This window comes from Gopherus evgoodei, chromosome 6 (assembly GCF_007399415.2).
Source record: "Gopherus evgoodei ecotype Sinaloan lineage chromosome 6, rGopEvg1_v1.p, whole genome shotgun sequence".
In the NCBI taxonomy this organism is placed as follows: domain Eukaryota; kingdom Metazoa; phylum Chordata; order Testudines; family Testudinidae; genus Gopherus; species Gopherus evgoodei.
The window spans coordinates 135,990,506-136,005,866 of NC_044327.1; the positions used below are offsets into that span (position 1 = coordinate 135,990,506).

The 15,361-nt window shown below is 57.4% G+C and overlaps 1 protein-coding gene across 3 annotated transcripts in view; it reads left to right on the forward strand.

Moving 5' to 3' along the window:
- LOC115653541 (receptor-type tyrosine-protein phosphatase U-like) overlaps positions 1-15,361 on the forward strand; it is a 114,939-nt gene that overhangs the window by 59,485 nt on the left and 40,093 nt on the right. For all 3 annotated transcript variants that reach the window (XM_030566932.1, XM_030566934.1, XM_030566935.1), the window contains exons 8-13: positions 1,421-1,609; positions 2,274-2,498; positions 6,854-7,171; positions 7,847-7,944; positions 13,553-13,745; positions 15,057-15,168. In XM_030566932.1, the coding sequence (XP_030422792.1) occupies positions 1,421-1,609; positions 2,274-2,498; positions 6,854-7,171; positions 7,847-7,944; positions 13,553-13,745; positions 15,057-15,168 (1,135 nt within the window). The remainder of the gene's footprint in view (positions 1-1,420; positions 1,610-2,273; positions 2,499-6,853; positions 7,172-7,846; positions 7,945-13,552; positions 13,746-15,056; positions 15,169-15,361) is intronic.

Consider the following 15,361-nt stretch of genomic DNA (forward strand, 5'->3'; position numbering starts at 1 on the left):
GTTCACGCTGTTTCGCCTTCTCCTCCAGCTCTCGCCTCTTTAACTCGAGCTCTTCCCATTTCAGCTCCCTTTCATATTCCAGCCGCATCCGCTCCACGGATGCCGAGCGTCGCCGGGAGGATCCCCTGCTGGGGGGTGAGCTTCGCTGGGAGGATCCCCTGCTGGCCGGGGGGGTCACGGTGCCCTCGGTATTCGCTGGGCTCCTCCCCGCCCTTCCCCTGGGCACAGGAAGGGGGGGTCTCGGGAAGCCCTCGTCCGCCGGCTGACCACTCCCAGCGGGGACAGACACTGGTGCCTGCGCTGCAACTGCCCGGCTGCTTCCCTCAGAGACAGGGCTCCATTCATTCATGCGGTCTCCCTGCTCCAGCTGGGCAATCAGCTGGTCCTTGCTGAGCCTCCCCGGGCGCAGCCCCCTCTGCTTGCACAGCTCCAGCAGGTCACACTTGCGCCGCTTGGCATACATCTTCCTGCTGGGCACTCACAGGTCGGGGTGCTCGCCGCTCCCCACGGTTTCCAGGGGGACCCCTAGTGCACCAGCCCTTCTTGAGGTCACCATCTCTCTGCCAGGGTCGAGCTGCCGACTCCTTTGCCTCTGGGACCGCTCGCTGCAATCCCCCGGGGGACCCTGTTACTGCAAAGTCCTTCTCACTGGGCACACACTCCCAGGGGTTAGTCACCCCTTCGTTTTACTGCTCCCCAGTCACTTACTGCAGGAAGCGCCGTCCACGGGGTGCAGTATCTCCCGCCGCTGCCACCAGTTGTCACGGAGTGTGGGGGAGTCCGGCCCTGCACCCCTCTTCCTGGGACCCACAGTGACTCTCGGCCAGCCAGTAAAACAGAAGGTTTATTGGACAACAGGAACACCGGTTACAGCAGAGCTTGCAGGCACAGTCAGGACCCCTCCACCGAGTCCTTCTGGGCTTTCAGGGTGCTTGGATCCTAGCCAGGATACCCTGAATTCCGCCCACACAGCCCCAAGCCCAAACTCAAACTGCTTCCCTCCTGCCACTCCCTTCCTTTGTCCCCTTCCCGGGCAAAGGTGTTGACCTTTCCCCTCCCTTACCTAGCTCAGGTTACAGGCCCTGGCATCGTCCATCCCCTAAAGTCCTCCCCTGCTCTCCCACTCCCCACACAGACAGTCCCTACTCCATCACACCCCCTGAATCCTCTGGGCGGCCCTGGATGGGATTGAGGGGCACCGGCCAACAGGTGTCAGCACCCCCTCAGGTGACAGGGGTGGGGTCCGGCCTGGGCAGATGGGCTGACGGCCCCTCTCACAACATTTGGGGGCGGGGGCGGTACCAACACTGGGTCCCCCTGGCCCAGGATAGGGCGCAGTCCAGGTCGCTCTGCTGGGAGGGGAGGATGCAGTTGTCATGAGGGAGGGATCTGCTGAGACTGGACATTTCTTCCCCTCCAGAGGTTTGCACAAGGGCAGGAAACTGGCCCCCGTCGGTCTCTGCTGCCTCCCCACAGACAGAGTTTGCCGTTGGCGAGTGGGTTCAGGTGACCTGTCGCCCAGAGCAGTACGAGGGGAGCCCGGCTTGGGTGCGATGTACGGAGACGGCTGGGCGCGTGGAGTGGGACACGAGGAATGTGAGCTGTGTGGGTGAGTTCTGCACAGACGGGCTGCAGGACAGGCTGAGGGGATTTGAACCCAGGACCCGAGCTCCCCCGTGAGGCTCTGTGCAGGCACGAGGCCCGTGGGCCTCAGGGAGCTGGATGGGTTGGAGGTCTCTGCTCTCGGTGACATTACCCTGCTGTCAGGAGAGCGGCACCGAGGGCCCAGGTCCCATCTCAGGTCCCCAGCCATTGGGGTGGGCATGTGCCCTGCCTGACCCCTCGGGGCCTGGCGTGTGCATGAGGCAGGAGAAGCCCCAGGCTGGGCAGAGGGCGATGCCCCAAGGACATAAACCTTCTTCAAGGAGCCTTGTGCCCTCTCCGCCCCACCATGAGCTGCCTGAGTCAGCCCCTGTCCCTGCCGGGCTCTTCCAGGGTGTTCAGACCCCTGTGCTTCTACCAGCAGCTGCGTCCATTCATTGCCCTGCCCTATGAGGGGGCAGGTGAGCCCTTGTGGGGACCAGTGAGAGTCGGGAAAGCCCGGTTAGACCCCCCCCAGGGCTCCACAGGCCGGGCCTCGTGCTCCGGCCCTTGTTCTAAATGGCCCAGGCTGGGGGCCCCAGTTCGTCCCGGGGTGATTATCCCCCAGCCTGACATCCCCCAGCCGGGCTGTCCCCAGCCCTTCCAAACACCAACCCCCTTCCCTCTGGCAGAGAAATGTCCCAGGCCGCAGTGGGACCCCAGACTCCGGTTCGTGCCAGACCAGCCCTTTTATGGCCAGAATGAACATACGACGCTGAGCTGCTCTGGGGGGTTCCAGCCTTCGCTCTCTGTGATCAGATGTGTCAGATGGGGTCAGACCCGGAGTCACTGGAATGCCTGGTCTGTGTGTGCCTGGGGCGCCTGCCGCCGTATCACAGAGAACGTTACCTGTGCAGGTGAGTGAGGACACAGCGGCTGGGCACAGAGGAACCGTCTGGGCACAGAGGATCCCATGAGGCCCAGGCACATTGGGGTGAGATTTTAAGAGTATTTTTAAAAGACTTGCAGCACTTAGAGCCGGCAAAGCCGCCTTGGGCCCAGCCAGCCCATCTCCAGGGCAGGATTGTTCCCTACAGGGGGTTCCCCAGCGATGTGAGTGGCCCAGTGTTAACCGCTCCCTCTCCCCTCCCCCCCGAGAGGATTCCACAGCTGGGGGGTGTCCCTGTCAGGACATCAGTCACAGGAACAGGCAGCGCCGGGCTGGACCAGAGCTGTGCTCCATCGAGCCCCGGATCCTGGGTCTGAACTAGCGGCTTCAGACAGAGATGTAGGAGCCCCCCAGGAGGGAGCAATGGGGTCACCTGCCCCAGGGGAGAGTCCCCACCCCCCCAGTTAGAGATTGGCTCACGCCCTGGAGCAGGAGGGGCAGGTCTTTTCCCAAACATTTGTCCTGGTGTTCAGTGTGAGCTCTCCTCGTTCCACTCAGTGCTCCCAGCTACAAACCCACAGGCACGAGGCTGTCTGCAGACTCAGACAGACATCACCGAATCACTCACGCTCAGGGCATGTTTTCAAGTTCTTCTTTACAACTCACAGGGCTAGAAGCAGTGTTTTTAATGAGCATTGGGATTGTCGTCATCCCGTGACAGGGCCTTAGGCAGGTGCCTGCGGTGCCTGGGCCTTAAACCAGGCCTGCCCCAGGGCATGTCTGGCCCCTCTGACAGGACCCACGCCCTGGGAGCCCAGCAGCAGCCCCTATTTTCAACAACCCCAGAATCCACTGTGAGTGGCCTCTAGGGTAATATTTAAAACTGGACCCTTCAGCAGGAGTGCTGGAACCACCCCTGCTTTGCCCCTTCCCCCCAATACCCCACCCCGTTTGCTCACTGCTGTTCCCTTGTCTTCCCTGCCTGGGTGGGGGAGGGACTCGCCAGCAGAGCCACTGCTGGGAGCTGCAGCCTCCCGATGCAGGTGGGAGGCAGCCCCGACTGAGGAGAGGCTGGTGCGGGTGGTGACTCAGCGTCTCCCTGCCGCTCTCACCCGCAGTAACTGGACTTCGTATGTCCGGTGAGTAGATATGACCAGACACTGTCGGGTCCCCTTTTTGACCAGACTTTCGGGTTGAAAACCAGGCACCTGGCCACCCTAGTGGTCTCTGAAGTGGGTAGAGCTTGGCTTGTGGGTGGAGCTTAGAGAATGCCATAATTCCCCCCACTCCAGTTGCAGCTCTCATTATCCCCCATTTTACAGAGGGTGAAACTGAGACAGGGAGGTGAAGTGAGGGTTCCCAGGTCACCCATCAGCGGGGTAGCCGTGTTAGTCTGGATCTGTAAAAGCAACAAAGAATCCTGTGGCACCTTGTAGACTAACAGACGTATTGGAGCATGAGCTTTCGTGGGTGAAAACATGCATCTGACGAAGTGGGTATTCACCCACGAAAGCTCATGCTCCATAATGTCTGTTAGTCTATAAAGTGCCACAGGACTCTTTGTTGCTTTTACAGGTCACCCAGCGAGTCAGTTGCAGAGCTGGGATCAGAACTCAGAACCTCCTGACTCCCAGCCTCTAAGCTCCCTTCTCTTTGGCAATACCTTTGTGAGAAAAGGGTGTCCACATACAAACACAGTGTTCCTGAGTGGGCACGTGAGAGCTGTCTGTACACGGTGCCACTCTGATCCTTTACATTAATAGTGATTGTTATTTGTGATAAGTCTGTGTGGTCTCCCAGCTGCACTGGCCTTTCTAGCTGTCCAGACAGTCCTACTGCAAACTCAGGTCTCGTGCTCTCTGCTCTCTCCCTGACGCTGAGCCGTTCCTACAGGTTATTCTCCCCAGCTGCATTAGCTGCATTTCCCATGTCGACTCTCCTGCTATTTCCAGCCCAGGTGTTAATCTCTCCAGATCCCTTTGATCATTTCTGCTCGCAGCTCCTCCCTACTAAATGACACCTGTGAATTCCCTTGTACATGGTCTGTTCTTGCCCTCAGACCTGTGCCCTAGACACCTCTCCCTCTTCGTACTTTGCCATTTCTCACTCTCCTGGTGCCGGAGCCTCTGCTTTGGCCACAGAAACCCGGGATTTAAACCAGTGGGTCGGATCCTCCAGCACCTTGTGGCCATGAAGCAGCAGTGCCCAGTGTCACAGAGTCCCCGAGCGATGCTCTGGAACTGCTCCCCACAAAGCCAGGCAGGACTTTGGGGAGCCTCCTCTCCTTTGGAGCAGACTGTCTGCAGGGCTAGAAGCTCACACGGCTTCACCTCCTGGGTCTGACCCTGGAGCATTCAGCATCCTTTGCCCCTCCGTGCGCTTCTGTCACAGAGACTCAGGGCCCTGCACCCCCAGTTTCCTGCGATTCACCGTGACTCAGTAAAGCAGGTTTATTTAGATGACAGGAACACAGTCCAAAACAGGTTCTGCAGGCACAGACAACAGGACCCTCCCCAATTAGGTCCATCTTGGGGTCCCAGGAGCACCACAGCCCCCTTGGGGGGTCAGAGCCCTGTTTGTCCTTCCCTCCATTCCCCAGCCAGCTCCTGAAACCCTCTCTCTCCCCCCAGCGTCTCCTCCCCCAGCCTTAGTTCAGCTTCCCGGGCAGAGGTGTCACCTGGCCTCTATGTTACATGCTCCTCCCTCAAGGCCAGTCTCCCATCCCCCAATGCAGATCGTCCTCCCAGGCCAACATCCCCTACTCAGCATTCACAGCCCACACTAAGAACAGGCCCAGTTCCTCACAGCTTCCCACAGCGAGCCCGTCCCAGCGGGGTCCTGGGGAAGCCACCGGGTTCTGCACCCCCACTTTGCAGTCAGACGTGACTCTCAGCCAGCCAGTAACACAGAGGTTTATTCGATGACAGGAACAGGGTCTAAAACAGAGCTTGTAGATGCAGCGAACCGGACCCCTCGGCTGGGTCCATTCTGGGGGGCAGTGAGCCAGACCCCCAGGTCTGCCCTCCACCCTTGACCCCAGCCAGCTCCAGACTAACAACCCCTCCCAGCCCCTCCTCTCTGCTCAGCTCCTTTCCCAGGCCAGGAGGTCACCTGATCCTTTGTCTCCAACACCTTCAGCTGGCACCTTTGCAGAGGAGGGGCCCAGGCCATCAGGTGCCAGGAGACAGAGTGCCAGGCATTTAGGTGCACTGGCCCTGTGCTCTGCAGCAATTACACACCCTTATCCCACCACCTAGATACTTCAGAGCTGCCTAGGGGACACTGAGGCACCAACACAGTATTCAGAGAAAACATTAAGAACATTCCCAGTTTGTCACACCCAGCCCCAAGAGTGTCGCATGCTGTGAGGGGCCTGTTCCATGGAGCAGAGCCAGCACAGAGGGCTTGGTTCCGATGCTTTCCCGGCGGCAGGGCAGGGCAGGGGCACAGCCGAGGACAGGGGTGAAGCTGGGAGGCCCCTCACCTGCACCAGTTCCCAGCTGCAGTTCCAACCCCTTGGAGCTGAACCAGTTTGATCCCTGGACGGAATCTCCTGTGTGTGGCCAGCCAGAGCCGGGGCCAGCGCCTGGGGTCAGTTGCACTAACAGGTCCCATGCAGCCCAGAGAGGAGCCATTGGGTCCCTAGTGGGACACATGGGGCTTAGACTCGGCACCTCTCACTGTGTGACTGGCGCCCCGAGGGATGTTACTGTCGTGTGGGTGGCAGGGGAGCCATGTGGTTGGCATCCTCTGTGGCCTTCATGCCAGCACCCCCTCCATCACTCTCAGATCTGGCCCAGCCAGGGCATGGAGGGGCTGGCTGGAAGCCCAGGGCCTGCACCTAATTCACAGCAAATAGAGATGAAATAGAATAAAATGTGTGAATTAAATGTGCCCTGATTATTAACAGAGAAGCACGGCCCAGGGAGACTCCAATCCCAGCATGCGCTCTGCTGCCGCTCGGGACCACATGTCGCAAGGCACCTGTAGTCTCCATGGGCTGCGTCCCTGTCTCACTGCAGCCCGCTGTCTCCTGGGGCAGGGAGCTCCAGCTCCCAGCTCCCGCAAAGGGCCGTGTCCTGCTTGGCTGCCGAGCGACAGAGGTACCCATGGGAGCACGGGGGGTGGGGAGGTGTGTTTGCCTGGAAGAAGAGGAAATCAGGCTTGGATCAGAACGCCCCTGGGCTCAGTTAGGCGATGCTGATGGTAATCCCGTGTCCCTGTGCGGTGCCTTCCACCCGAGGAGCTCAGAGGTTGGTGGGTTTGGCCCCTCACCTCGCTGTGTGTGGGAAGCAGGGGCGATGTGACTGGATCCCCTTTGCAGAGCTCTGTGCGTCTGGAAGGGGCAGGAAAGTAACCCTCATGCTGATGCTTATTTTCTAGTGACCCCCCGGATCATCCCTGGGTCCCTGGAGATTTCGCCCACCACCATCAAACTGCACTGGACTTGTGAGCCCCCCAAATCCTGCCAGGGCAGCTGGAAGATACGGGCCCAATGCCAGCTGGATGGACCCCTGTCAGGCCCCTGCCAGAGACAAAGGCTAACCAGAGAGCAGCTGTTACAGGGACTGGATGGAACAGTAACATGCAGCTCCCTGCACCCCTTCACCTCCTACAGAGTCACTATCTTTGGGGGCTACCCAGCGACCAGACCACCCAGCACTGTCCTTTATAGACAGCGGGTCACCACGAGTGAAACAGGTAGGGGAGCAGGGGAGTCATCCTATGGCTGTGAATCTTGGGCTTGGTGCTGACCATGGGGGCAGATGGGCCCCTGTTGCTCTGCAACTCCACCTGCCTGTCCGAGCAACTGAGCAGGTTTAGCGGGTGATCGGGGTCCTGCCTGGGGGTAGGGGGCTCCCCAGAGCAAACAGAGTCCCCCAACCCTGTCTCCTTCCCCATCTCCCCAGACAGGCCTGTGGGGTCAGCCTGGAACTTGAGGCTCAGGGGGTGGATCCCTCAGGGAGTTTGGGGCTCTGAAGGCCCAGGAGTGGGGGTTGGCAGAGGACCCACTAGCTGTCCTAGCCCAGCTGGTCGGCTGCCCACTTTCCCAGCAATCCGTCCATCCAGTCCAGCCCCGGTACCCAGCCCCCCACTGTGGTGTCTGAGCCCCTCGTGCAGCTGGAGCAGGGACAGGAGTCTGTGTCTCTGATGCCAGGGGCTGCGCGGGAGGAGCCGCAGGATGCTGCCAGCTCCTCGTGCCCAGCCAGGCAGCACCGCCCAAGAGAGGTGGCAGGGCCTACTCCTCGCCCTCCTGCTGCAGGGACCGCCCAGAGCGCTGATTCCTGTGCTGGGAGCGCTGATTCCTGTGCTGGGAGTGCTCTGCACACGGGGGCCTCAGGCCTGGTCAGTGACCTGGGATTCCTTCGCTTTCAGCCCCAGACAAACCCGAGATTGAGCCGCTGGATCTCAGCACCAAAACACTCAAGTGGAAGCAGCTGCTGCCCTGCAAAGGGGCGATCATCGGGTATCAGGTACTGGGGCAAGTGACTCGCTGGGCAGCCTCTGGAGGGCGTTTTAGCCCAGAGCAGGGTCTGAGTGGGCAGGGACAGCGAGAGAGGGAGGGAGCATCAGGGGGCATCATCCAAGTGTCATTAACCATCACTGCTGCCCCTCCCGGAGCACTGATCCCTGTCCCAGAGCGAGGGGCACCTCGCCCCCACTCTCCAGCTCCCCCCTGGCCCTCCCTGAGCTTTCCCTCTTTATGGCCAGTTGGGAGTTTAAAACTACCCAATCCCTCCTGTCTCCAGCATGGCATACATCTTGCTGCATGCCCCTGTGCTGCAGGCTCTCACCCGGCTCCTGCCTGGTACAGCCTGCAGCTCCATGCCCCTGTGCTGCTGGCTCTGACCCGGCTCCTGCCTGGTGCAGCATTCGGCTCCATGCCCCTGTGCTGCGGGCTCTCACCTATTAGTCTTTGCTGTGATCCAGGGAGTTGCTTTTCACCTGTAATCCCTGTCTGGGTTAGGCCTTGGTCCCTGCCAAGGGTCCTCCTCTCCCAGCTGATCCTGAGGTGGATAAGCTCAGCTGAGATGCTGGAATAGGCACTCTCTGAGGGGGATGGGGCCAGGGCATTCTCCGTAAGGGGTCCTTGGCTCTGGAACTCACTGCTCCTGTGGTCCACCCTAGCTCACATGGTGTAAATTCTGTGTGGGGCCCAGCCGCTCCAGCTGGTGGGGGAGAGGGGTCTGGTGGAGCTGAGGGAGGCCACTCAGATCTCCTGATGCTCATTGACCTGGGTCCAGGCCAGTGTTCGGAGCAGAGCCTGCCCTTGTTGTGGTGACTGAGGTCTCGTAGCAATGGGAACGTCCGGGGCAATGCGGGTACCCCTCGATGTCTGGCTGCCTCCTCTGCCGCTGGCCACTGGGGGCTGCTGGGCTGGCTCAGCGTTCCCTGATGGGAGTTCCCAAAGGGTAAATGGCTGTAGCCCAAGGGCACTTGGTTGGGGTTCCCTGCCTGCCTCCCTGCTGCCCCAGGAGGCTGGTGGGGGCGAGGGAGCAGGCAGCCTGCAGGTGACCCTCGGCTCTGTGTTTTCATCTCCGCTGACCGGCCGAGCTTGAGCCCCTGGTGTAACAGCAGGCAGCGCTGGCAGGAAGTTCTCTGGAAGGGCCCTCTGGCTCTGGAATCCCCTCTCACCTCCGGTCCACAGCAGTCCCGGGGTCCTTTCTTCCCAGGGCTGGATACAGCCAGGCCGGGCTATGGGTGTTTCGTTACGTGCCGCTGGCTGGCAGGGCGAGCTCGGGACCTGTGTCGGGAACTGTATTCTGAGCTGAAAGACAAGCACCTGTTCTGCAGCACTCTCTTTGCACTCGGCCCCTGTCATAAACAGATGTTTAAGGGTTAATGTCTGTTTTACCTGTAAAGGGTTAACTAGCTCAGGAAACCTGGAACACCTGACCAGAGGACCAATCAGGAGACAAGATACTTTCAAATCTTGGTGAAGAGAAGCCTTTGTTTGTGCTTTTTGGGTTTTTCTTTGTTCTCTCTTGGGTTTAAGAGAAGCCAGACATGTAAGCAGATTTCTCCAATCTTCTGAAACAGCCTCTTCTGTTCAATTTAGTAAGTACCAGTTAGAAAGGTGGTTTAGTCTTTTGATTGTTTTCTTTATTTGCAAATGTGTATTTTGCTAGAAGGATTGTATCTCTGTTTGCTGCAGCTTGTATTTGTGCTGGGGGGAGGATTCTCTCTGGTGTCTATAAGCTGAAAGACCCTGTAACATTTTCCATCTTGATTTTACAGAGATAATTTTTACTTTTTTCTTTCTTTTATTAAAAGCTTTTCTTTTTAAGAACCTGATTGATTTTTTTATTCTTGTGTAAGACCCAAGGGGAGGGGATCTGCACTCACCAGGGAATTGGTGGGAGAAAGGAGAGAAGGGGGGAGGAAAAGCCTGATTTCTCTCTGTGTTAGGATCACTGTCTCTCAGGGAGAGTCTGGGAGGGGGAGAGAAGGGGGGGAAGGTGAATTTCCTCTCTGTTTTAAGATTCAAGGAGTTTGAATCACAGGGTTCTCCCAGTGTAACCCAGGGAGGGGAGACTCTGGGAGGAAGAAACGAGGGGGGGAATGGTTTATTTCCCTTTGTTGTGAGACCCAAGGAGTTTTGGGCCTTGGGGTCCCCAGGGAAGGGTTTGGGGGCCAGAAAGTGTCCCGAACACTATATTTTTGGGTGGTGGCAGCTCTATCATTTCTAAGCTTAGAGGGGTTCATGCAGGTACCCCATCTTTTGGACGCTAAGGTTCAGAGTGGGGAATCATACCTTGACATGGTGGCAAAGGTGGGATAAGTCAGTGAGTTTAAAAGCAAAAGCCAGTAAGATTTTTTTTCTTTTCTCTCTGCTAGCTGTTTGTAAGCAGGCAAGGGGGTGGGGGGGTTAAAACTACAGCCAGAAAATTTTTTTTTCCTTTTCTCCTTTCTGGTTGTACAGAAAGACAGCCTGAAGGCAGAGGCATTAGGGTTTAACAAGGATCTTTGTTAGGCAAAGGGACTCCAGCTGTGAGTCAGCAAACACCAGCAAAATACATTTGCAAATGAATGTTCTTTTTTCTTTCTAACTCTACGGGCAAAACTAGCTAGGAAGTGTTAGAGAGACTCTGTTGCCAAGCAACCCTGAGGGCGCAGCCAAAGCTGAAACATTCCAGGCACTGAGCAGCAGCGGGCACACCCAGCACAAGAAAGCAGGAAAAATGAGTTCCAAGGAACGGGCAAGACAGGATGCAGAAGAACAAGCCAAAGACACTGCCCACAACAAAGCCATGGAAAGAAAACAAAAAAAAATAGAAATGAGAGAAAAGGAGATGGAGATAAGAGAAAGAGAAGAACACGCCAAAGAGGCGGCCCACAAAAGAGAACAAGAAGCCAAAGAGGCGGCCCACAAAAGAGACTTGGAAAGGCAACAAAAAGAGATGGAAGAGAGGGAAAGAGCGAGAAAGCATGAACTGGACTTAGCAAAGAATAAGCCAGATGTTCCAGCCAATTCTAACAACCCTTCTCCAGTTATTGTTCCCCATCCCAAGAAATTTCCCACCTACAAGGCAGGTGATGACACTAAGGCCTTCTTAGAAAATTTTGAAAGGGCCTGCTTTGGGTACAGCATCTCTGAAGACCAGTACCTGATAGAACTGAGGCCACAGCTCAGTGGACCCTTAGCAGAGGTGGCGGCTGAAATGCCTAAGGAACACATGAACGATTATAAACTTTTTCAAACCAAGGCCAGGATCAGAATGGGACTAACACCTGAGCATGCCCGTCGGCGGTTCAGAGCCCTAAGGTGGAAACCAGATGTGACAGTTCCCGACATGCCCACCACATTGGAAAGAATTGGGATGCCTGGACATCAGGAACAAAGGTTAAAACTCTAGAAGAGCTGTCCCTTCTGATGCAAATGGAGCAGTTCTTAGAGGGTGTTCCTGGGGAAATAGAAAGGTACATCCTAGATGGGAAGCCCAAAACTGTAACCGAGGCGGGGGAGATTGGAGCCAGATGGGTGGAAGTGGCAGAAAAGAAAAAAGCTACTGTCAAGGGTAGCGAATACCACAGGGGGCACACCGACAATAAACCCTATCACCAAGGGCAACCCAAGACCCCACTTACAACCCAAGGAAAGCCCCAGACTCCCTATTCTCCCACCTCACCAGTCTCCAGTAACCCACCTCGGCCCAGTGACCAGTCATTGGGGCGATGCTTTAAATGTAATGAACTGGGACATATAAACGCCAACTGCCCCAAGAACCCCAACCGAGTGCAGTTCATTACACCACCATCACACCAAAGATCCTCAGGCCCAGATGGCTCTCAAATACCCTCGGAGCAAAGGGAAATTTTGAGAGTGGGCGGAAAGAAGGTTATCGCGTGGAGAGACCCGGGGGCATAAGTGTCAGCTACCCACCAATCCTTAGTGGACCCCAAATTCATCAACCCAAAAGCCCAAGTGACAATTTACCCCTTCATGTCAAAAGCTGTAGACTTGCCTACAGCTGAACTGCCTGTCCAGTACAAAGGCTGGTCAGGAATGTGGACTTTTGCAGTCTATGACAATTATTCCATCCCCATGCTACTGGGGGGAAGACTTGGCCAACCAGGTAAAGCGGGCCAAGAGGGTGCGAATGGTACACGCAGCCAAGCCAGGCAAGCTTCCAGACCCATCCCTTGTCCTGAACCGTCCATAAAGGCCCCGTCTGTGTTACCAGAGACCCAGACAGAGGTAGTGGACCCAGATCCCCTGCCAACGACTGCAACAGCCACAGTGCATCCAGTCCCAGACCTGGAACTGGAAAAGCAGCCAGCACCAGAACCGTTGCCAGCACTGACGACAGTGCTTGCAAATCCATCTTCAACCCCAACGTCAGAGGGCACCAGCGAGCCTGAACTGGCAGAAGCAGCAGACAACCACACCCAAGAGGCTCAGCCAGAGCCTGAAATACCCCCTGGTGCACCAGCGGAGAGCGGTTCACCAGCAACAAAAACAATCCCATCACCTACATCGCTTCCAGAGGGACCAAGCCCAAGTCCCCAGTCTAAGGAGGAACTGGTGTCTCCAGCCTCAAGGGAACAGTTCCAGACTGAGCAGGAAGCAGATGACAGCCTTCAGAAAGCTTGGGCGGTGGCATGGAGCACCCCACCGCCTCTCAGCTCTTCTAACTGATCCCGGTTTGTTATAGAACAAGGACTTTTATACAAGGAGACTCTTTCTGGTGGACATCAGGAAGACTGGCATCTGCAAAAACAGTTGGTGGTTCCAACTAAGTACCGGGAGAAGCTCTTAAGCTTAGCTCTTGATCATCCCAGTGGCCATGCTGGGGTGAACAGAACCAAAGACAGGTTGGGGAAGTCCTTCCACTGGGAGGGGATGGGCAAGGACGTTGCCAAGTATGTCCGGTCTTGTGAGGTATGCCAAAGAGTGGGAAAGCCCCAAGACCAGGTCAAGGCCCCTCTCCAGCCACTCCCCATAATTGAGGTCCCATTTCAGCGAGTAGCTGTGGATATTCTGGGTCCTTTCCCAAAAAAGACCCCCAGAGGAAAGCAGTACGTACTGACTTTCATGGACTTTGCTACCTGATGGCTGGAAGCAGTAGCTCTAAGCAACACCAGGGCTAAAACTGTGTGACAGGCACTAACAGACATTTTTGCTGTGGTCGGCTCCTCGGGGGCTGGGCTTGGGGTGCTGGAGGGGCCCAGCTAAACACAGCGAAAGTGATAACAGAACAGAGCCAGTGCCGGTGCGGGAGGGTTCCGGGCCAGCGGCTCCTGAGTAACATTGAGCCTGGTCCAGCCCAGCACTTCCCCTGGGGACACTGACAAATGGGGGACCCCTGTGATGGGGAGCGGCCCTGGGCATTCACCCTACCTGAGCAGTGCCTGTCCTGCTGCCCAGGTGGCCGTGTCGACTGCCGCAGAGGAAGGAGAAACTCCCCGGTGCTGCTGGGCTGGGCAGCTCTGCTGTGCAGGGGCGGGAGTAGGGGGTGAAGTTCCTACTGGCACAGGGGTGCTCAGATGATGCCCTGCAGCGTGGGGCTTGTGCCCTGTGTATCAGGCGGGGCTGGGGGTAAGAACCGCTCCTCTCCAGAGCCCTGTTCCTTTCTCTAGCTGAACATCACGGCCTGGAGAGAGTACAACAGCGATTTCCTCGAGGTCAAGGCGCTGCGGGTGAATCAGTCGGTCACCAAGTACCTGCTGCATCCCTGGAGACATGGGACCAACTACACAGTGACAATCCAGGGCCTCACGGCTGCCGGCCTTGGACAGGCTTCGCACTGGGACTTTGAAACTGACATCTCTGGTAAGGGCCTCTGAGATGTTATTGACATAAACTGTTCTGTCTGTGTGCATGTATCATTTTTGTATTTGAAGTTATAAGTATTGGCTCTATCCTGTCTGTGTTTCACACTTGTGCTGTGCTTCTGGGTGACACACCAGACAATTTGGCATCAGCTCTGCCTGGCCTGCTTGATGGCCCATTAAGGATCATCAGCTAATGCAACTGACCTATTGAGAGAAGGCAGATACACCTGGTGACTCAGCAAGGCAGGGACAGGCCTATGGACAGAACTCTGAGGTTTTTCCAAGCTATGTGCTGGATAGTTTGTGGTTAGAACAAAGGAAGCACAAGCCACATGGCAAGAGGCTATAAAAGGCAGCTGCATCTCCTCCATCTTGTCTTCAGTCCTGCTTCTTGCTTCTGGAGTGTCTATGGGAATTGCTTGTGTGACTCGTGGTCAGGACCGGCTATAGCCATTTTGCCGCCCCAAGCACGGCGGCACGCCGTGGGGGGTGCTCTGCCGCTCGCCGGTCCCGTGGCTCTGGTGGACCTCCCACAGGCGTGCCTGTGGATGCTCCACCGGAGCCATGGGACCAGCAGACCCTCCACAGGGATGCCTGCGGGAGGTCCACCGGAGCTGCCTGCCGCCCTCCCGGCAACCGGCAGAGCACCCCCCGCAGCATGCCGCCCCAAGGACGTGCTTGGTGTGCTGGGGCCTGGAGCCGGCCCTGCTCGTGGTTAGCCAGTGGGGTGAGACCAAAGTCCTCTCTGTCTGGCTGGTTTGGTGTGTGTTAGTAATACAGGACCCCAGCCTGGGGCTGTGACTGCCCAGCTCTGAGCAATTTGTCCTGAACTGATACTCTCAGTGCTCTCCCACTAGAGGCAGCAGCATTACAACCTCCCTGCTCTAGGATGAGTCTGAGGGGGCTGAGGACCAGGGCACAGTCCAAAAGCGACTCCCAGAGCTCTCTGGCCTGGCTCCCGGCCCCTCTCCTTTCCCTCTGTGCCGTGTCCCAGGAGAGCACGGGCTCAGCATGCCCAGCTCAGCCGGGTGCGGCTTGGCGCTCACCTCCATGCTGTGCACTCCCTCCACCCCAGGCCAGGCTCAGCACGGCAGGAGCAGGGGGGTTTATGCCCAGACAGCCTGGCAGTGTTCCTGAGCCAGGCCTGGCAGCACCTGACTCAGGAACAAAATGGGCAAGTGCAGACTGAGACCCGGCGTTGGCTCCAGGGCAGTTCTGTGTATCTGGCTGTCAGATGGGCCCTTCCTGTCTCCCCAGACAGCGTGCGATGCTGCCCGCTGACGCGTTGCCCTTTGGTTAATCCCTGCAGAGCCAGACATCCCCACCAACGTCACCGCCCTGAGCATCTATAGCATCTCCCCATCGAGTGGGACGGCTCTGCTCCCCCTGCAGCCCTTCCCTGAGCTCCATGGACCCATCAGGTACGCGCAGCTCAGCAGGGAGTATTGCTGCTACTTGCAGGAAAACAGCCCCTGGAATCAGTGAGGCGTCTTGCAGCCAGAGGCCTCAGCCACGCACAGCACATCACCATGCCCAGGGGTTTGCTTAGCCCACCCCGGCCTGGGCGCAGCTTCCACGGCTGCGGTCATGTGGCTGGAAGGTGTCCGGAGGTGC